Source organism: Sinocyclocheilus anshuiensis, unplaced genomic scaffold (genome assembly GCF_001515605.1).
Source record: "Sinocyclocheilus anshuiensis isolate Anshui unplaced genomic scaffold, SAMN03320099.WGS_v1.1 scaffold928, whole genome shotgun sequence".
NCBI lineage: Eukaryota > Metazoa > Chordata > Actinopteri > Cypriniformes > Cyprinidae > Sinocyclocheilus > Sinocyclocheilus anshuiensis.
The window spans coordinates 521,577-543,604 of NW_015552531.1; the positions used below are offsets into that span (position 1 = coordinate 521,577).

The 22,028-nt window shown below is 36.2% G+C and overlaps 5 protein-coding genes across 9 annotated transcripts in view; 2 read left to right on the plus strand and 3 right to left on the minus strand.

The window, feature by feature from the left end:
• The window catches only part of phc3 (polyhomeotic homolog 3), a 36,833-nt gene extending 34,644 nt beyond the window's left edge, over nucleotides 1-2,189 (minus strand). The window contains exons 1-2 of the mRNA XM_016453840.1: nucleotides 2,163-2,189; nucleotides 1,486-1,565 (exon numbers count right to left, since the gene is read on the minus strand). Coding sequence (XP_016309326.1) covers nucleotides 1,486-1,565; nucleotides 2,163-2,189 — 107 coding nt within the window. The remainder of the gene's footprint in view (nucleotides 1-1,485; nucleotides 1,566-2,162) is intronic.
• Nucleotides 2,190-2,264: 75 nt separating this feature from the next.
• lrrc31 (leucine rich repeat containing 31) lies at nucleotides 2,265-6,099 on the plus strand. Its single transcript, XM_016453842.1, has 8 exons — nucleotides 2,265-2,279; nucleotides 2,354-2,498; nucleotides 2,591-2,758; nucleotides 3,427-3,597; nucleotides 4,601-4,768; nucleotides 4,970-5,137; nucleotides 5,213-5,377; nucleotides 5,750-6,099. The coding sequence occupies exons 1-8, from the start codon at nucleotides 2,265-2,267 to the stop codon at nucleotides 6,097-6,099; spliced, it is 1,350 nt and encodes a 449-aa protein (XP_016309328.1).
• Nucleotides 6,100-6,828: 729 nt separating this feature from the next.
• lrrc34 (leucine rich repeat containing 34) lies at nucleotides 6,829-9,635 on the minus strand. The gene is made up of 10 exons (XM_016453902.1): nucleotides 9,532-9,635; nucleotides 9,335-9,447; nucleotides 9,119-9,183; nucleotides 8,930-9,013; nucleotides 8,674-8,802; nucleotides 8,499-8,594; nucleotides 8,243-8,397; nucleotides 7,566-7,721; nucleotides 7,322-7,448; nucleotides 6,829-7,236 (listed from the first exon to the last, which is right to left on the minus strand). The coding sequence occupies exons 1-10, from the start codon at nucleotides 9,627-9,629 to the stop codon at nucleotides 7,009-7,011; spliced, it is 1,251 nt and encodes a 416-aa protein (XP_016309388.1). The 5' UTR covers nucleotides 9,630-9,635; the 3' UTR covers nucleotides 6,829-7,008.
• A 1,668-nt stretch (nucleotides 9,636-11,303) lies between these two features.
• Nucleotides 11,304-18,998, minus strand: LOC107663705 (myoneurin). Of its 3 annotated transcripts, XM_016454005.1 has the most exons (9): nucleotides 18,908-18,998; nucleotides 18,403-18,442; nucleotides 17,814-18,104; nucleotides 15,712-17,114; nucleotides 14,834-14,993; nucleotides 13,308-13,486; nucleotides 13,104-13,187; nucleotides 12,916-13,002; nucleotides 11,304-12,306 (listed from the first exon to the last, which is right to left on the minus strand). In XM_016454005.1, exons 3-9 carry the CDS (start codon nucleotides 18,083-18,085, stop codon nucleotides 11,912-11,914), a joined length of 2,580 nt encoding a protein of 859 aa, XP_016309491.1. In that variant the 5' UTR covers nucleotides 18,086-18,104; nucleotides 18,403-18,442; nucleotides 18,908-18,998; the 3' UTR covers nucleotides 11,304-11,911. The 3 variants fall into 3 exon arrangements, with proteins under 3 accessions (XP_016309491.1, XP_016309492.1, XP_016309493.1); XM_016454006.1 differs by lacking the exon at nucleotides 18,403-18,442; XM_016454007.1 differs by lacking the exons at nucleotides 18,403-18,442; nucleotides 18,908-18,998 and having other exon boundaries at nucleotides 11,306-12,306; nucleotides 17,814-17,929; nucleotides 18,034-18,105.
• A 1,929-nt stretch (nucleotides 18,999-20,927) lies between these two features.
• The window catches only part of apodb (apolipoprotein Db), a 3,012-nt gene continuing 1,911 nt past the window's right edge, over nucleotides 20,928-22,028 (plus strand). For all 3 annotated transcript variants that reach the window (XM_016453876.1, XM_016453875.1, XM_016453878.1), the window contains exon 1: nucleotides 20,928-21,015. The gene's annotated coding sequence lies outside the window, so the exon portion shown is untranslated. The remainder of the gene's footprint in view (nucleotides 21,016-22,028) is intronic.

A 22,028-nucleotide genomic window follows, 5' to 3' on the forward strand; every position in this document is an offset into this window, starting at 1 on the left:
TTTTTTTACATATGATTTACAGTTTATTTTAATAAATATCAAATATGTAAAAGGTGTGCATTATAATTGACACCTAGATGAACAGCTTACAGTTATTTTTATGACTGTAATTCATTCTCCTCAAATGCTATTGAGCCTTAAATTTGTGTTTGAGCCCATTCAGTTGTGAAAAAGTAGCATATTTTACATATGATTTACAGTAGATTTGAATAAATATAAAAAATGTGTGCATTATAGTTGACACCTGGATGAACACTTTACAGTTTGTTTTATGACTGTAAGTCATTCTCCTCAAATGCTATTGAGCCTTAAATTTGCGTTTGAGCCCATTCGGTTGTGAAAAAGTAGCATATTTTACATATGATTTACAGTTTATTTTAACAAATATAAAAAATGTAAAAGGTGTGCATTATAGTCGACACCTGGATGAACAGTTTACAGTTTGTTTTATGAATGTAAGTCATTCTCCTCAAATGCTATTGAGCCTTAAATTTGCGGTTGAGCCCATTCGGTACTGAAAAAAATCTTTTTTTTTTTAACAGATGATTTACAGTTTATTTTAATAAATATAAAAAATGTATAAGGTGTACATTGTAGTTGACACCTAAATGAACAGTTTACAGTTGTTTTTATGACTGTACGTCATTCTCCTCAAATGCTATTGAGCTTTAAATTTGCGTTTGAACCCATTCCGTAGTGAAAAGTAGCATTTGTTACATATGATTTACAGTTTATTTGAATAAATATCAAAAATGTAAAAGGTGTGAATTATAGTTGACACCTAGATGAACAGTTTACAGTTGTTTTTATGACTGTAAGTAATTCTGCTCAAATGCTACTGAGCTTTAAATTTGCGTTTGAGCCCATTCGGTACTGAAAAATCGTTTTTTTAAACAAATGATTTACAGTTTATTTTAATAAATATTAAAAATGTATAAGGTGTGCATTGTAGTTGACACCTAAATGAACACTTTACAGTTTTTTTTATTACTGCAAGTCATTCTCCTCAAATGCTATTGACGTTAAAAAAAGTGTATACCAATATCGCATGTAACTTTAGAGACGATCCCTAAATTTGCGAATATCGAACGTCCAACGTCAAGCCAACTTTATGCCAGTTGGGGCTTTTAAAGTGACCGGATTCATGTGACAGCTCTTGTTTACAGTGTTTTTATAAAGCCAAAGTTCAGCCTAACTTCCGGGATCCGGTATGAATGAGATGAATGTGACAGGTGTAAATGCGGACTGAAAATGCTTACAGTCATCGCTCACTGATGAATGCATAATATATAAAGGATTCAAGAAATATTTCAAGGTAAGAACAACTCGAGTCATTCTGACTGAATGATTTTAAAACAGGTCCTGTTGCACAGATGAGCAGGATATGACAAAGTAAACAAATCGATTGTCATTCATATTGTTTTAAATATTGGTGTATTCATTTTTCAGATTGAAAAAAGGACAGAATAACCATACATAATTTACCTGCTTGTAAGCCGAGATCTTCTTTTAAAAAGCAATGGATTCAACAGGTATGTTATCTGGAAGCGTGAATCCCACGAAATCTGTCAAAGCATGTCCGGGTCATACAGACCCCCAAGATATTACAAATTAGAAGAAATTTTACATATAAATATAGTTTATATAAAACGAAGCCCCTTTTAAAACCTTTCAAACTTTTTTTTCTTCCCTCCCTTAATTTGACCTGAAAGTTAAACAGAATTAACCCCACCTCATTATTGTTAAATTCAAAAATATATTGATTTTTATATATAAAATTATGTACAAATATAAAAGAATATTTATATATATATTATATATTTAGTATTTGTTGTAGAAACAAACTTAAAAGTGAAACATTAGCAAAGATAATTGTCCTGAAAATATATCATATATATAATTTGTATGCAAAATATAGTATCTTTTTTTTTAATTAATTTGGTGTGAGATTAACACAAATAATTTTTCTCAAAAGTCAACATTTATTAAATGATGTAACACTAAATTATTTATTAATCTAATAATAAATTTGGAGTCAGTTATAAATATATTTTGTCATGCAGTGTCTACCAAAGGGAAGGAGAGTGTTCAGAAAAGATCTCCTCTAGATCTGATTATGAACCAGCTCCGAAGGAAAGCCTCTTTCACGGAAAGAAAGAAACCGGCTGTGGGCCGCCTCTTCCGCCCATCAGAGAGCAGTGACAAGAGAAATGTAGGCATACCTGAAGTGAAAGAATCAGAGGCCAGTGAGGGAAAGGAAAATAATGAGCCTGGGAAAGGTGGGCATTAGGTGCATTTAGAAGACGTAACTTAATGTAAATATAGATTAACAAACCCTTGTTTTCCTTTAGAGATCAATGACACAGATGATGAGGCCGGCTCTGTTGTGGGCTGGGGTCGGGTGAAGCAGTTTGTTCAGAAGCTTGGGAAAACCCCTCACAGTCAGAATTTGAGCCTGTGCCACTGTGATCTGACAGCTACAGATGTGGTGGAACTAGGTAGGTGTTGTGACATACTTTTTTTCCCTACAGTACAATAATAGACCGTACATGCGTCAGGATCTCCAATGATTGTTTTGACGTTTCCTCAGCCACCTTACTGCCATTTCTGGCTCAGCTGGAGGTGATGGACCTGTCCTGGAATGATCTGGTTGGAGGCTCCCTGAAGGCACTTACTGTCCATCTGCAGCATGTAGGGAAACTGAGAGTGCTGAAGCTGTGTAGCTGCAGATTAACAAATCAAGACCTTACTGCTCTTGGTACAGGAAGTATTCATTTATTCTAATGACTTAAAGGGACAGTTCACCCAAAGATGAAAATTCTGTCATCATACTCTCGATGTCATTCCAAACCTGTAGGCCTATGACATTCTTTCTTCTGCGGAAGACATTTTGAAGAATGTTGGTAACCAAACAGTTTATTATGAATGTTGGTATGATTTCCATTGAGTTTTGGTTCCCAATGACTTCCATTGTATGGTGAAAAATGATGGAAGTCATTGGGAACCAAAGCTCAATGGAAATCATACCAACATTCTTCACAAAAAACACAAAAGAAGATATTTTGAAGAATGTTGATGAGCAAACAGTTTCAGTTCCTATTGACCTCCATTGCATGGTCAAAAAATATACTGGAAGTCAATGGGAACCAAAACTCTGTGGTTAACAGTATCTTCTTTTTTGTTCTGCTGAAGAAAGAAAGACTTATACGTTTGAAATAACATGAGGGTGAGTAAATGATGGCAGAATTTTCATTTTTATTTTAAAAGACCTCACAAAAATGCTAAATTAAGCAACATTTAACACATACATGAGCTAAAAAGCTAAATATACACACGTTTCTTTGGAAAATCATATAAATTTCCAACCTGATTTCTTGAAATTTGTCTAATTTAACATAAAAAAACACTCCTAAAATGATATTCCAGGTGAGGCTCTTGACTGCATTCCTCTAATAGAGGTGCTAGATTTGTCCTGGAATGTTGGCGTCGGTGCAGGAAATTTCAGACACTTCACAGAACACCTCCAACCTGAAAGCACACTGAAAGAACTCCGCCTGGTGGACTGTCAGCTCTCTGAGACAGACATTACAGCTCTGAGTAAGACATGCTTTGTATAAAACTCATATAATGATGGTAATTGAAGTAGAACCTCCAACTACTCCACGGTAGGATTTCATATGACATTGAAGACTATGTTTAATTTTTTGGGGTAGTGGTTAACTATGTACACAAATCCAGCATTTGAGTTAAATTATACATACTTTGATGAAATATAATATCAGTAAAAACTTCTACTTGAGTAAGTTTTGTATTTGCACATTAGACTAATGAGAATTAGAGGGGAAATAAGCATAATTATCATATAAATGTAATGTTAAAATGACAAAAATATTTTGTATTTATTTTATTAAATCTATAATTTATTTTATGCAAAATATAACTAATTACTTTTAAGTTGAAATAACTTTCTTTGCGGGTGTCTACTGCCATTTATTATTTTTTGTTTATTATTCCGACCTGCTCAAAATGCCTATTTAAGGAGCGAGGGGTCTAATGTCAGGTCAGATAAGATATAGAGTTTAAATAGGTTAGAGCTCAGTTTGACATCATAATGAATTATATGAGTCAGCGCAGTCAAACTGAGGAACATATTACGGTTCTTGGCTCATTTTGAGTCAGACTAGACAAGCTTTACTTGAGACTTGCTCTGACCAAATCATTGAATCAGTTGTTAACTGATGCAATCACAAATAAACCACTCAAAGAGGTTTGTGAACTGGTTAAATTAGTTCATTGAAAAGTCGAGTCTTGTTTTTTCTCCCTTCAAAATTACTAGGAATGGCATGTTTTGGTTCTAAAATGTAGTATAGTAAAATATATTATTCTTGTAATCCAGTTTCCACCCCCAAAATGAATAGACTCTGATAAAGCACAGACAGACACTTCAGATACAAGTAACAAAGTAAAAATACTTTAGTCCATCAATGCGTTTGAGTGTATCAACTGGGAATTCAGCTTTAGGTCATTCAGAAGAAGCCTATAATGAGCTGTGAATGGTTATCAATTTTCTTTAAAATGCACTAATTTTTTTTTTCTACAGGTGAGGCTCTTCCCATGTTGTCTAGTTTGGAGGAGTTAGATCTGTCCAATAATAATCTGTCAATCAAGGGAATGGAGAACTTCACCTCCTCTCTAGGCTCAACTCCACAACTGAAGACCCTAAAACTGAGCATGTGTGGACTCAGTAAAGACAGCATCAGTGTTCTGGGTACGAAAGCTACGATAGAAAGTCCTTCAAAATAGACCTTCAATGGCAGACAAACATAACTATAAGCAACACAGCTACAAACTGTGAGCACAGACATTGAATTTCTGCCAGGAAGCTTTTCCGTTATAATTCAGTTTCATTTACTTTCCTTAATAATTTTGGAGAATAATTTAATGAATTTCTTTTGTAAAATGTTAAAAGGACAGGCACTCAGGTCCGTTCCTGCGCTAGAGCACATCAATCTGTCATGTAATAAGGAAGCAGGTGGCGGTCTCACCATGCTGTCCACTAACCTAGCTCTCCTCAGACACCTGAGAAGTTTGGACATGCATCTGTGCTGTCTAACAAAGGAGGATGTGTTGGCTTTAGGTAAGACTAGCTGTCACTGTTCATTTAAAGTTGAAGTGAAGTTGTTTGTATTGTTCTTTTAACTTGCTTTCTCAGTCCAGGTAGCTTCATATCTCAAAGAGCTCAGAGAGCTGGATTTGTCATCCAATAAAAGTGTTGGAGAGACACTCCAGAATCTTCTGCAAACCCTCCCTCTTTCTCAGATAACCAAACTTCCATTAAACAACTGTGCTTTGAGCACACATGCATGCCATGCTCTTGGTATGAAACCAATACAATTTCAAAAGACATTGAATTTCTTTTTAAATGGAGAGATTTTGAAAAAAAATGTGTGTTTCTGGGTTTCCTCACAGCTACCGCAATGCAGATGCTAAAACAGCTTGAAAGTCTGAACTTGTCATGGAACAAGTGTGTGGGGGAAAATCTGAAGCAATTTCTGGAGGCTTTGCCGCCTAATTGCAAACTACAGGAACTCAGACTGAGCAGCTGTAATTTAACCACTGAAGATGTGCTACAACTAGGTCAGTTCTGGTCAAAGAATGTTCAATTAATTACATTAAGGCTGCGATACATGACTACAGTACTTTAAACATCCATCTAATGACACTTTTGCAAACTGTTGTAATCTTGCAGAATCTGCTTGCCAGAGTGGAGTTCTGTCCCATCTGAAACAGCTGGATTTGTCTTATAATGGCAGCGTTGGGGATGGTGGTTGGATGTCTCTTTTTGGGAAGGCTGCTGCTCTAAAGGGACTGGAGGAGCTGGATGTCAGTCTGCGACCTTCTGCATCTCTCTCTGTGTCTCCCTGGCTGCCCGCCTTGTTGGAGGCCCTACCGCAGCTCTCGTCCCTCACCCGTCTGTCTCTGCAGCACTGGGCTCTGAGTTCAGCTGAGATAGAGAAGATGGAAAAAATTCTTCGCAAGAAGAATGTCATCCTGGAATGTGACAGGCTGGCCACATCCACACCAAAGGCAGCAGGTTAATGAGAAGCATTTCAGCCGCTTTGACAATTATGGTTTTCCAAGTTACTGAAGCTGCAAATTGAGATGTTACTGACAATGTGTTGATTGAAAAGCATTCAACCATTACGCACATTCCTTTGACCCATTTTCTTTTTTAAACATGTATTTTTAAAATTTTATATCACACAATTGATCATATAAAAGAGGATGTCTTATAATCAATTTAAAGCATCAGAAATTCAAATTTAACTTGTCAGCATAGGGTTAAAGTAGGGTGACCATACATCCTCTTTTCCCGGACATGTTCTAACCGAGATTCTAAATTGTCTAAAATGTCTTGGTTTTATCATAAACTTTATCATTATTTACTTAGATCTGCGTGAAGATTCATACATTTTCATTTGTGGGTTGAATATCCCTTTAAGTGTTGATTGTTTGCACTACAGTAGAGATTATTCTTGTTGGACAAGTATTTGGATTTACACTTTATATTATTTTATTCATTTGCTTCTTTTCTCATTTACATAAAACAAAAAGATTGTTTTCGACTGAACTTGCTAAATCAAAATCTCTCTGACTTTTATCCGTCCTGCCAAAACTGGGGGAAAATTTGCATGTGACACCCAATACAGCGAAGACTAAGTGTCAGAGCAAATAATTTACATAAATGACGTTTTTCGCAGACATCATGGCAGCCTGTCACATTTCCAAACACTGGACACATGGACATAAAGGCTGTAATCAAAAACACTAACTTTGTGAGTAATTATAATAAATACAAATGTAACCAACTGTGCTGTGGATTATTTTGCTTGCCAGCAACTGAAATATTTCAACAAAAACAACAAAAAGTCACAATCAATTTAAGTCTAAATGTGTCTTACACTGAAGCAGCAACACACACTTTTGGACAAAACCGATAATCATGAATCATGAATGTGAGTCTGGATAGATCTGCAGAGACAATGAATCTGATGCCATCAGGGCCAGAGCTGAATTACTTGAGTCTCCATCTCCCCCATATCTGGATGTCCAATAGTAATGCCTGTGTAAACCATGAGATGCTTCTGCTAAAAAAACATGACCATCCACCTCATAGGGAGAAACATCTGTGTGCTCCTCCAACAGCCGCCCGCTGCTTATCAGCCGGGAGAAAGCCTGATTAAACATGCAGAGAGAACATCTGTTTTCGTACACCAGTTGAATACTGTATTTGATAATTTAGAGATTTGTGGAATCTTACCACGCAAACTGGCTCCTCAAGTTTGTTCCCCCAGATGTAAATGTGTGTGAGACAGGAATTCACTTTCATTGCCTCGTTGAAGGACATAAGACCTTTCTTTCCGATGTTGTTGCTGGTAACAGACAATCTAGGAGGCAAAAACGATGAGATAAGTTGGACAGCATAGACAAGGGAAATAGTTTCACGTATAAACGCGAGATTTTAGACAGATAATAGCATTGTTTTATAAATAAAGTACACTAACGCTTTGAGTTTGCTGTGTGGCAGCTTGATAGCTTCACTTAGATACACCGCACCGTCATCTTCAATGCGATTGGAAGAAAGATCTAGAATCTCCAAAGAGGGATTTTGTTTCAAAACCTCTGATAAGCATTTGGCTCCATCCTTTGTAATTCTGTTACTGTTAAAAAATACAGAAATCATTTCTCTATCTTGTAGTCATACTGTTTATTAATGAATTGAACTAATTTCATAACTGATGAACTTTACAGTTATTGAACTGAACTGAATCAACACTCAACACAATCAACCATTTTAAGCTGAATAATGATACTGTCTTTGTAGAGTTGCTTTGCAGCAGAAATTGAATTTGTCTCATATTTGATGAAGTTTGGATCTGTTATTTTCCTGTTTATTACTGTGAAGCTGCTTTGAAACAATCTGTATTGTATACAGCACTATATAAATGAAGGTGACTTGACTATTTTCTGAGAAGCACAAAAGAACTGTCATGTCTGAGTTGCTCTGTGCCATATAATGCCTTTCACTTTCATTGTATGAAAAACAGCTACGATATTCTGCTATTAAAAACTCCCTTTGCTTTCCACATGAGGGTGAGTAAACAACAGAATTGTCATTTTTTTAGTGTGAACCATCCCTTTAGGATCATGAATTATGAGAATTATGTGAGTGAGTGTATACCAGCGAAGATCCAAGTAGCGTAGAGAGACGTTTAACTTCAGTGCTTCACACAGCCTTTCCACACCAGTATCAGTCATGTCATGCTTTCCCATGTGCAGCTCCCTCAGTGTCTTATTCACCACCAGTATCTGTGCCATATGGACTGTTGTTTCCTCCTATTATTTAAGTTCAATTTACTTTTAACCATTAAAAAAGACTTTTATTTATTTTAATAATAAAGTGGGTATATCAAAGCACAATTTTCCTGAAAACAAACCTGAAGACTGAAAAGAAGAGGTCGGCTAACATTAATAGCACGGATTCTTCTGTTGTTCTTAAGGACGATGGCAAACGCTATTACACTTTGCGTAGCCTAGGAAATAAACACAATACTTTAATTCAAATGTAAATTACCTTTATTTTGTGGTTACATTTATGTTCAAGAAACTTACCAGATCACAGTCTGAGACATCTATTTCTTCTAAAGTAGCATTGATCTGCAACATGGCAGCCAGTTGCAATGCACCTTTGTTTCCAATCTTATTTCCCGTCATTCTGAGCGTCTTCAAACTTTTATTTTTCTGTAAAATTAACAAAGTACATGCTAAAATCATGATAAATATTGCCATTCATTTAAAATGTATAATTAATGTGTGAATGAAGTTTACATTTTAACATTAATTATAAATGTGAATTAGTCACACTTACATGAAGACTTGTTGCTATCACTTCTGCACCATCTGCCTCAATGTTATTACACATCAGATCAAGAGACTGAAGGGACTCACTCTCCTGTTGAAATGACAATATTCCTTTAAAGTCTTAGTTGGCTTAAAAATATAAACCCAAGGAAGCTCATTAATGAGTGTTTAGGAACATTCTGATGGCATACAGTACCTGAATGAGGTGTGCAATATAAACAGCTCCTTTATCTGTGATATTGTTGTATCTAAGATCTAAACCTGCAATTAAGTTTTATTTTCAGTTCATTATGAAATCATATTTTAAAAGTACTTGATTCAGGTATAGGCAACAATGAACTTGTAAATATGTGCAGTGGTTTATGATTTGCATGACCTAAAAGTGTTCTGGGTAGGACGAGTTAATATTCACCCTTTATAGCCGAATTTCCCACGAGTGTTTTTGACAAGACCAGCATATCTTCATCTGTCAATCTGTCTCCATGCTTCAGTTGATCATTACCGGCTAGTTTGAGTGAGGCATCACTGAATTAAACAAAACAACATTAATTCACAATAAACTCGAAACGACTGTTCATACTTTATATATTATATAGTTTCCAAACCAACCTACTAATGTTGTTTTCCAAGACTTCCAAAACACATGTATTTGGAGGCTGCTCAACTTCAGCGCATAGAGATAAATATCGATTCTTCAAGTCCTCCATGTTTCACGCTCTAAGTTGCTATGGTAACAGAAACCAAGTTTGAAGTTGCTAAACCAACATAAGCTGTGTCTCATTTAGAAGGCTGCGCCCTCTGGAGGTCGCATCCTCTGTAGGATGCATATACCTACTAATGTTGCTTTCCAAGACTTCCAAAACACATGTATTTGGAGGCTGCTGAACTTCAGCGCATAGAGATAAATATCGATTCTTCAAGTCCTCCATGTTTCACGCTCTAAGTTGCTATGGTAACAGAAACCAAGTTTGAAGTTGCTAAACCAACATAAGCTGTGTCTCATTTAGAAGGCTGCGCCCTCTGGAGGTCGCATCCTCTGTAGGATGCATATACGAAGTGTCCTCAACCTAGAATTAAACTAGACGGCCTTCGTAGGACAGGCGGAAAAGGAAGCGGGAAGTATCACGTTGCTATGCCAACACATTTAGAGCATCGTTGCGCTCTCACACTACTTAAATGAAGGAAAATTATTTCTAAATTTGGAAAGTAATTTGAAAAACAAAAAACAAAAAACACACTTTTACTTGTTTTATTTTGTTCCCTGTTTGAGGAGCTGCAGCGTACGTACAGCAGACACCTGTTAGAGAAAAAAAGGAGAAGGATATTAAAAACAAAGTTTATCCGTTTTTACCAAGGCGATTTAAGGTAAGTTGTAAACACCACATCTGCGCGTGTGTGTACATCTGCCAGTGCCGGCATTTTTCAAATTAACAACGGTTGTTTACGGCGACGCAAAGAATTGTGCAGCCTTCTAAATGAGACACAGCATAGAGATCATCTGCGCAATGGCGACATCTTCAGGTGGTCTGCGCTATATAATCGCATATACTGTATAGTGCAGTGTTTCCCAACCGTTTTTTAGTCGCGGCACCCTTTGGAAATTTTAACAAAACTTGTGGCACCCTTCAAAATGTATTTTGTCACAATATTTGAATTTCTAACTTCAATATGATAATTTGAAAAGTATAGATATTCGGTACAACAGGGAAAAACTGCAGAATATAATGTCATACAGATATTTTTAATATTATTGAAAAATTTTGTCCACCACGTGAAAGTGAATCCTGAGCGGTAAACTAATTTTCGGCAGCCGAAATTTCGGTGCATCTCTAATTATTGGCGACATCAGAAATGGATATTATATAATAGATGCTTTTTTGAACATTTTAGCAATTTAAAAATATTAAAAAAGGATTTTTACACGGCACCCCGGTTGGGAAACACTGGTATAGTGTATGTATATATATAGAGAGAGAGAGAGAGAGAGAAATGTGGGTAAAGAAACAACAGATATTCTGTCATAGAAAATTGAAATGTATTGAAATGATTTTCTTTGTGAATGTATTACACATACTCAAAATATATGAATGTTATATTCATATATTAAAAATGTGGGTGGGCGGGACAATACTCACCTTTTGCAGAAAGGGCCTTGAAAGTAGTATTGGACCTATAATAATAAAAAACTAGCCACTTGTAATATATATTCAAGTTATATAAATAAAAATAAATGGACTGTTTCTGAATTCAAATTCACAAATACTGTTTGGTAATATGATGAAATCCAGGACAGAAACCTTCCCCTAGTTGAAGAATCACCTGAATATAAAAACTACTACAAGTAATATTGATGGGTACTGAGGAAAATATGCCTGTGGTCTTCACCAGATTGATTTTGTGAATGCATTACCAATAACAAATATTCAGACGTGAGATGATTTATTATAAAAGTTGCCCAGTTTGTTAAAGGATCTAAATGATTTCACATCATATATGAAATTGTTCAGAGACCGGGTCATATAACATTATAGGTATTTACATGTCATACTTCTAAACGACAAACGCATAGTTCAAAATATCAGAATGACCAAGTCAATTGTAATGTATAGCCAACACTGTCCTTTCAATTAAATAGAAAAGTATTTTTAAATGAACCAAAATGCATTTTAAGCACAGCTTTTATATTACAGCTAAACCTGTTAGGCCTTCCCTTCATTTCAGAAAATACTTTGCTTTTAATGATCCAGATTCTGCTCTGAATGTGACACATTTACTTAAGAAAAAAGCAAGAGAGGAGAAGCCCCACACATTCACTCAACAGCTTTGTATAACTGATATCTGCTAAGAGTTCATCATTCAAAAGCTTAGAAAACAAGTTATCTGAAGGGATGTTTATAACAAATTGCTTCCGCACTGGCGTGACTGATCCTACCCTCAGTCTTCACTTAATGGAGAAAATACACTTAAAATGGAAGTAAAAGCTGGTATTTTAATCAATGGTCTGAACGATGACAATCTGCGTGTGCTCCATCTCAGAGTTTCCGGGGATTTCGTACTGTTCCACTACATAGCTCACTTGCTCGCCAGATTCTCCGTGTTGGATGAGAACCGGTGCTTCGGACGAGTCTGCGTGCTGGAAGATCATGGAGGGCTCTGTGCCGTCTGCATGCTGTATGATCATCTGAGGCTCTGCTGACTGTTGGATAATAAGTGAGGTTTCCGGGGGCAAAATTGGCAATGGCGGCTCCATCTGAACTTCATGGTCTTGGGAATCGACAAGGGCGGAGCGCACGCGAGCAATCAGGCCCTGGTGGTCAATGGGGGTGTTGAGAGGACACTGCGTCGGGTCGGTTTCCAAAGGAGCCTGCTCTTGGCTTGGAAGAGCTGTAAAGTATGTTTTAAAATAGATATTTAGATAAATGGATAGATCAACAAAGTTATAAATATACAAATGGTAGAAAGTTTTTGCTGCTTAATATTTTTTGTGTAAATGGTGATAAAAAAAATTTCAAGCTTCTTTGATGAACAGAAAGTTCAAAAGAACAGCATTTATTTGAAACAGAAATGTCTTGTAACATTATAACTGAATTGCTGAATAAAAGTATTTCTTACTTATTCCAAACTTTTGAATGGTGGCGTATCAAGGTTTCCAAAAAATATTAAGCAGCACAACTGTTTAGAGTTCATTGATAAGACGTAATTCTTGAGCAGCCAATCAGCATATTAGAATGGTTTCTGAAGGATCATGCGATACTGAAGACTGGAGTAACAGCTGCTGAAAATTCAGCTTTGTCATCACAGGAATAAATTACATTTTAAAATATTTTAAGATACAATACAATTCTTTTAAATTGGAATGATATTTCACAATATTATTGTTTTGATTAAATAAATTCAGCCTAGGTAAGCCTAAGAGATTTCTTTCTTTAAAAAAAAAAAATCTTAATCATTCCAAACTAGTATTGTTAGAATAAACGCATTAAAATAACACACCGTTATGCTTCAAAATGCTGTGCTTCTTCAAGCTATACATGTCTGAAAACATGTTCCCACACAGGTAACATCTCACTTTTCTCGATCCTACAGGCAAAATGACAGAGAAATAAGTATTATTTGGACATTCTTGCAAGGTTCCCATTTAGAAAATGCATCACTTGCTTTCATTTATTAACTAAATGTACCATTGTGGATGTCCATATGCTTTCGAAGTTCACCAGCGGTTAAGCAAGGTTTTCCGCAATCCAAGCATATATATGGGGTCACACCTAAAATCGAAGGAAAAAAACAACAACATTTTTTTAAACACAGACTCCATGTGGCATTAGTATGTTAGCAAATCGCTACAGAAAAGGTTGAAAGCTGTAGTGAATGCATCACAAACCCACCGGTGTGTTTCCTGGTGTGAGCGATGAGAGAGCTGGACACAGCGAATGCCATGCCGCAGGTGTCGCAGATGTATGGTTTCTCCCCTGTGTGTCGGCGCTTGTGGTACATCAGAGTACTGGCCTGTGTGAAGCGCTTCCCACATTCTCCACATTCATACGGCTTCTCACCGCTGTGCTTCCTGAGAGCACATGGGAAATAATGAGAAGTTAATGGAAAAGTTTATTTTTACAATTCATTATTGATATTTTATAGACATTTTAATGGGAGATTAACAAATATTGCCTTTTTATGACCAGTACTAAACTCATTATTTTTATGTTTAGGTGGCCAAAAATGGATATGGAGAACCAGTATTTAATTATGCTCTTTACAAATTAATAATAGTAATAATAATCAACATAATCCACATTAAAACAATAAATCAGGCTAAAACAAAACATTAGTTATAAATATTTTCCAATAATTATTGTCATCATCATCAACGGTATGACTAATAATAAAATTTAATCCAATATTAAAGAACCAATTAAGTGTGAATTCTAAAAAATATGTTACAGTATAACAATGATAATATTAAATCTAATATTAAAGAACTGATAACCATTTAAGTGTTACTATGGCTACGTTCACACTGCGAGCCTTAGTGCTCAATTCTGATTTTTGCTCAGATCTGATATTTTTGTATAGCTGATCACATTGTTGTTTTAAATGTGGCCAATATCAGATTTCGAGTGTGAACATGGTTCTGAACTGACCCGCATGCGCAGAAAAACAATATGAACAGGGTTGCCAGGTTTTCACAACAAAATCTTCCCAATTGCTTCTCAAAACTAGTACAAAACTAGCCCAATCGCGTTCTGGGACTGTTTACGTTTAACCCACGTAGTTGAAAAACAACCCGCGGCAACAATGAAAAAGTTGCCCAATTCTGTGGGAAAACTGTGGACTTGGCAACACTTTTGCAGCGTTTATTTATAGTGTGATCTGCCGCAGAAGCCAGCGAAATTATGCACAGACAATATGAAAAATAAAGACAAGTATGTGACAGAAGAAAGCAGAGTTTTGAAACTTTTATAATACGAGCCCTCATGTTTTGCTTGTATAGAGTTGTCACAGCAATACTTATGAGTTCTGACACGTTACTGTACTCCACTGACAACCTTTCGCAAATGTCTTGATAGCTTTGGGTATGTAAAAACTTTGAAGTGACTCCCATGAGCGCAGAATCGTGACGAATGTCGACCTAGAGTGACGTAAAAATTCGCATGAATTCCGATATGACTGTTCACACTGCGGTGGAAGTGGCACAAATCGGAATTGAAAAGATCAGATTCCATGTGGTCTGTGCTGTTCACACTGTCATGAGAAAAACAGATCTGAGTCACATGTGAGCAAAAAAAAATCGGATTTGGGCCACATTTGCCTCTAGAGAATCAAAGCCCTTGTGGCAGCACATTCATGTACATGTGTAATTTTATCACTGAAATTAAACTGGAATTATGCTCATGAACTGCATTGCACATACCTTATGTGAATTTTCAGATTGCTCGATGTGGCAAAAGCTGCTCCACAGAAATCACATTTATGTGGCTTTTCTTCTCCGTGATGCATTCGGCAATGATAGACCAGCTGACATTTCTGAGAAAAACATGCCTCGCAAGACGTACAACTGAAGGGCTTCTCTCCTGAAAACAAAATAATACATGAATCACTTCACATAAACCTATCAGCAAAGTTATGGCAATGTACACTACAGTTTGGTGTTATTAAGATTTTAGATTTTTTTTAAAGAAATTAATACTTTTACAGCATGGATGCATTAAATTGATGAAAAGGGACAGGAAACACGTATATAATATCACAAAAAGATTTATATTTCAAATAAATGCTGCTCTTTTAAATTCTATTCAGCAAAGAATCATAAAAAATTGTATCACCGTTTCCGCAAAAATACTAAGCAGCACAATGGCTTTCAACATCGATAGTAATAATAAATGTTCCTTGAGCACAAAATCAACATATTAGAATGATTTCTGAACAATTATGCGACACTGAAGACTGCAGTAACAGCTGCTGAAAATTCAGCTTTGCCATCACAGGAATGAATTACATTTTACAATATATTAAAATAGTAAACAGCTATTTTAAATTGTAATAATATTTCAAAATATTACTGTTTTACTGTATTTTTGTTCGAACAAATGTGGCCTTTAAGAGCATAAGAGACAAAAACATTAAAAAAAAATAATCTAACTTTTGAACAGTAATGTGTGATTAACAAACATTATGGACATATACTATAGTTCCAAATTTTTCGTCATCAAAACTATCAAATAAAAGGCACATTTATTCAAGTGAATAAGTGTATTAATGCAGTGTACCTTCTACACGTGAGAGTCATACCTGTGTGTATGCGCATATGGGTCTTCAGCTGGTTGCCCTGTCTGAAGGAGCGGGTACAGAGCTGGCACTGATAGGGTTTGAGGCCCTTGTGTATGCGCATGTGTCTGCGCAGACTGCTCATCTCTGAGAAGAGGTTCCCGCAGACGTTACAAATAGGCCTGTGTTTGTCCTGCAAGGGCTTCACTTCCTCTTCTCCGGCCCAGTCCTCTTTGTCATTGCCAAATTCTTCATCCTCTACATCGTCTTCTTCCTCATTACTAGCTTGGCTTTCTTTTAGCTTTCTACTCAAGCTTCTTTTCCTGTTGCTGGTGCGGACCTTCTTTGCAGGATTTGACTTTGAATCTTCTGTACATAGAGATGAGCATTCTTCAGTGTGTTTCTCAGCATCTTGGTTTGTTTCTCCACTGGCTTCTTCTCCACTGTTCTCCACCTTATCTGTTGGATTTGAAGATGCAGGTGCCTCAGAAGAAAGAGGTTTGGATCGAGGTCTTCCTCTTTTACGGCCGGTCCCTTCATTCTCTTTTGTCTTTGCAGGTTCTGAACCGTCTTCTGTGTCTGTAGTTGCGTTCTCAGTGTTTGTGGTTTGGTTCTCAGTGGTTAACGGCTTAGTCCGCGGTCTTCCTCTTCCTCGTTTTAAAATACCTCCGTCTGGGTTTTCCACATCAGTCTTTACCTGACCGTCATCTTCCTCCCCAGCATTCACAGAATCTTCTTCAACAACCTCTGTTTCTTGGGCGTCTCCTTGTTCCTCTTCTCCACTGTCTCCTTCTGCACCAGATGCTAGGGGTCTAATTCGTGGACGTCCTCTTTTGTGAGCAGAGCTCTCTTCTTGATCCTTGGTTGCTACAGACTCATCTTCAGCGTTTCCAGAATCATCTCTGTCAGTGGACAGTGGTCTAACCCGTGGACGACCTCTTGGTCTTCCGGTTCCTCTCCCTACTGAGCTGCTATTTGGACTCATGGTTTGCTGCGCTGGAGATTGTTCATTTGAATCAGAAGTCAATGGCCTCACCCGTGGGCGACCTCTCGGTCTCCCCCGACCTCTTCCTCTGCCTCTGTGAGCAGTGATGGTCTCACTCTCAACATCATCCAGCCTAGTTTTGGGTTTCCTCCCTCTCTTGCTGCCGCTTCTCTGCGGTGTCTGTTCACTGGATGACTGGGCTTCATCATCCTGTAACCCATCTTCTTTCTTTTCCCTCAACCGCTCCCGTTCTTCCACCTCTGCGATCGGCTCTAAAGGTTCGTAGTCGTCTGGGCTCAGTGGGGACCTTGGATCTTCGTACTCCGCTTGTCTTGTGGGTGAGCCACCAATTTTTATATCATCTTGAATTAGTGTACAACGAGCCACAACTTCGGGCATCCCAAGATAAGATGCAGCTTTCTGAACACTTTCAATTTCTTCTCTGAGGACAAAAAAAAAGCACAGGAATTTCTAATGTATAATTATATAAATGCCACTATATTTACTATATACACTATATAAATATATATTATTTTTAATCTATAAAAGTAAAGTTTCAGCCAAAATAACATTTAGCAGATTAAATAGTTCATAGCACAGTAAAAATTAAATAGATTATGGTAGAGTAAAAATAAAAATTCATATTTACTACTGAAAAAACAAAACTTTATAAAATGTATTTCAATGACTGCCATGATTTCCAAAATACATTTACATATTATATACATATGAACATTTACATATGCTATATAGTCAAGTAAACACATTTTAAAAAGTCATGGCAATATTTTCAGTAGTGAATATGAACATACAATGAAATATTTAATCAGCTAAATATTTTTTGGCTAAAACAGTATATTCATATATTATCCATATATAAATATTAAATTATGTCTGTCTCTCTCTCTATATATATATATATATATATACACACACACACACACACACTAAATACAAATATGTATATGTATTTATATATATATTTGTTTAAACAAATCCAAGACTTTTAAAATCATGACTAAAAACTATACAAAAATATATATTCTAAAAATATTTCCAGGTGTTAAGGAACAGTACATATAAATATAACACTACATACAGATAACAATAAATGTATAGAATTAGATTTCCATGAACTCACCTGTCCATACTCAAGTCCCCAGTGTAAATGTAAGTCAGTAGTTTTTCAAACACAGCCCCGCTCACCAACTCTGGGTCCAAAGTTATGGTGGCATTCTCCTTTCCGGCATCAATAGACTGCGTAGAGAAATACTCACTAAAAGCTGCCAGAACATTGTGGTGTGCATGATATTGAGACTGTCCTATTGTTACTGTGCAGTCACACAGAAAGCTTCTCTCACGTTGTCTCTTCAGCTGCTCCAGAAGAAACTCACTGTGAGTGATATGTGGCATGTCGTGGAAGAGGAGCAACCTGCAATGTCAAGAACATCTTATAACATCAGCCACTACTGAACATCTTAAAGAGATAGTTCACCCAAAAACAGAAATCCTGCCATTATTATTGATTTGCATTGCAATCATTGCATTGCATTTCCATATAATAAAAGCGGTGAGTTATAGTAATAAAGGTTTGGAACAACATAATGATGAACAACATGAATAAATTATGAAATCATTTCCATTTTGGGTGAACTAGACTTATAATGACCTTATTTTATATGCAACAGCATTGCAAGCAATAAACAAAATAACTAAAATAATTTACTTACCGCACGTAAATTTATAATGGTTTAAACCACACCCAAAAACCTGTTTAAATGAAACAGACATGCATGTAAAAATGAAGAAAGTGTGCATATATAAATTAACCAATAACTCGATATAAAATGAGCGATTCTTTAGACTTGATAACATCAGTTAAGGGAAATAAAAGTTCCCGCCCATTACTCAAAAGTTGGCTGCAATAACGAGCTTGCTGACAAACTATCACCATTAAAGGCCACTCAAAATATTATACAGCACCCAATAATTATAGTCGTAAATATGCACTAAAATAACTAAACGCACTGTTCTCTGAATGGATGCAGAGGGGAATGTTTATAATTTTGACATGCAAAACAAAGGGCTCTTATTTCGAAAATGCTCGATCCGGTAGAGCGCAGGCTCGGTCTATATATTACAAACACAACACCGAGTCGTGCAATAATTATTTTAATTACGTGATTAATAAATATAAAGTTAAATTCGAATTTTTAATAAAAATTCAGGTCTCACGTTATTTCGACAGTAGATTAAAATCGCTTTGCTTTGACGGCCATTTTCGAGGTCTTCAAGGGGATTTGGTCTGTGACGTAATATCCTCCCGTCTGAATTCTTTCCGGTGTTTGAACCTGTTTTTTTTTACAGTCTATGGTTTGAACCAAAAAGACAGCTGTAACCATTAGGTGGAGCCAAACACACAAATGTCCAGGCACATGAATAGACACAAATGTCCAGAAACCTGTGCATTTAAGGACCAGAGTGTAAATGACAGGAGTAACTATACTTCATTACAATACTAAATGTTATTTTGGGAATTTGTACTTTTAAAACTACCTTTAGGTATTTTTATTCAATTACAATTCCAAGGCAAAAGTCATTCTTTTGAAAGATTTCACTTAGAGGTCATTGTGACATTTATCCCCCCTCTTTTTGATCCATTTATTGATCCCAGTTTTAACAGACAGTGACATCCATTTCAGTATATAAACGCACTTCATTTATCCTTGTGAAGAGATCTCATCAATCACAATATTCGATTTCAGATATTGTTCAGTTTGGTAACACTTTACTTGAAGGGGTGTGCATAAGACTGATATGACACCTTCATAATCATGACATGACACATTATTTATGAAATTATTGGATGGTCACTAAGGAATAATCTTTGGGTCTTTTCTACAGATTATAGTCACTAAACAATTCTAAACATCTTCTATTGGACTTTTTACTCTTGATACTATTAATCCCATGTTTAAAAAGACATTAACCTAGGGTTAAAGGTTGTATGAAAAGATCGTTAGTAAATTTGCTTGAATTCTGGGCCGAAGCGACAAGGCACATGTCTCCACAAAGAATTAACCAAGAGTGGTTGGCCTATTAAAGCAGCACTATGTAACTTTTTCTGTGTTCAAAATTTGCTAAATGTGTATAATGAGCGAGTACATCATGAATTCATCTTCCAAACCGCGTTTTTGTCTTATTCCGAATCACTACGGTACACTTATAATAAGTACTTATATTTGGACTATTGTAGCCTGGTCGGGACGTCACCGCTGCGGAGTAACACATACCTGCGTGAATCGCCAGAGACATAAACTTAGAGAAGTAGCTCCGGTTGGAATGTTCTTCCGCGGGATGTGTGCAGTTCTGTTTATTAACCGCTAGAGCGCCTAAAGTTACAAAGTGCTGCTTTAAAGGGGTCATATAATGCTTTTTTAAAGATCATTATTTTGTGTATTTGGTGTAACAGAATATGTTGACATGCTTCTGCTTCAACACTAACTGCGGTTACTGAAACCACGCCTTCTTTCTTTGCGTGAACATTTGGGCGCATTATGCAAATATTTCCACATAGTGACGTAGATATGTGGGGGCGTGTTAGAACCAGCCGTTTTAGGGGGGTGTGGCAGAGTCTTAGCTTTGATAAAGAATATCTCTTTGGTTTTGAGACTTTAGTCTTTGCAACTTCAGGGATCTTATCTATTCACGAACAGCTTGTAACACTCCAAAGAGAAAGGAAAACTTGAAATTGCATCATATGACCCCTTTAATATCAACAATGTGACAGTTAACCAAATGGGCGGAATACTATAAAGGTATTTAATTTTACTTAATAATCAAACTTACGTAACAATATCAGTAAATAATATTTGTTTAATGATAAACAACTGCCTGCTACCATGGTTACCTAAATCACTTTAAAAGGTTATGTCACTCGCTGTCATTTGTTTATTGGACTCAAGAAGGACATCATTTAGTGTCTGGCTGCAGCCCATGGGAAAGTCTGATTGTCAGTTTTATTAATAAAATCTGCTGAATATAATCTTCACAAATAAACTGATTGTATAGTCACCTGAGCCATTTTGTCACTGTTTTAATACTAACGGTCTGGGCCAGTGGAGAAGGGCAAATAAAGAGACCCAATCTTCTGTAACAGCACACACCCTGTCACTGCAATACTGCTCCCATGATATCTATTTACATAATCAGCTGCTTTTTCTTACAACACAATCTCAGTCTGTTACGAGCGTCTCCTCCTCTCTTGTCAGCACACAGTTACTGGACCAGCACACACGCAACACCTTCAGCTCTGCGCTTAACAACAGGTTCATCTGGAACAGGTATCAATTTACTTTGCATTGTTATTAAGTCTGTTTTGTGATATTATACTAAATCATAATTCTATCATCTATTATCATTTTCTGGGTATACTTGTATTGTGTAGCTGTCAGTGTTGGGCTAGTTACTCAAAGAATGTAATATATTGCTCATTACTAGTTACTCAGTTCAAAAGTAATATTGTTACTTTACTTATTACTTTCTGACAAGAGTGATTAGTTACACTACTAGTTACATTACTTTTTCTTCACACCCCACAGTTGTAACTGTCTAACACATAAAATTCTAGTGATTGATGGTGACATTCAAGTAGAAGTGTTGTATTGATCTCATTAATTGTCATGTGTAGCTTGAAGCTAATTGTAATTTCTCCGTTACCCATATACGATTATATTATTATTATGTATTTTATCAAATCACATAAGTTTGTAAGAAACTGTTTAATTTTCCAAAAAGATTTGTAATTATACTAATACAATGTACCACATGCTGATCAGAGGAATGTGGGTGGGATGTAATGCCAGAGTAAAGTAAAGCCATAAATTACACAACAGTGTTCAGATCATCTTTTTTTCCTGACAAAATCAATATAATGCAATATTTCTATCTGTTGAATGTAAGCTTTTCCATATTCCAAGCTTGCCTGCTGCACTGGGGACATCACATTCATGTGCAAGTCATGAAAATTATGAAAATAAATCTAGGAATTACTTGATTGTTGGATTTTAAATCAGCGGCATTTGAGGCATCAAAAGTAACTAAGTAACTAAGCTGTTTTATGTGTGGTAACTGTAATATTATTACTGAAATCTTATTAGTAATTAGTTACACTACTAGTTACTGCAAAAAGTAATATTATTACAGTAACTAAGTTACTAGTTACTGCCCAACACTGGTAGCTGTAGTGTTAGTTGTAACATTTTGGTCTACAAAAATGTACCACCTTAAAAACAAAAACAAAAAAAAAAAGCAGATAACTTCTACTAAACAGTAATGACCCCCCCCCCCCCCAAAC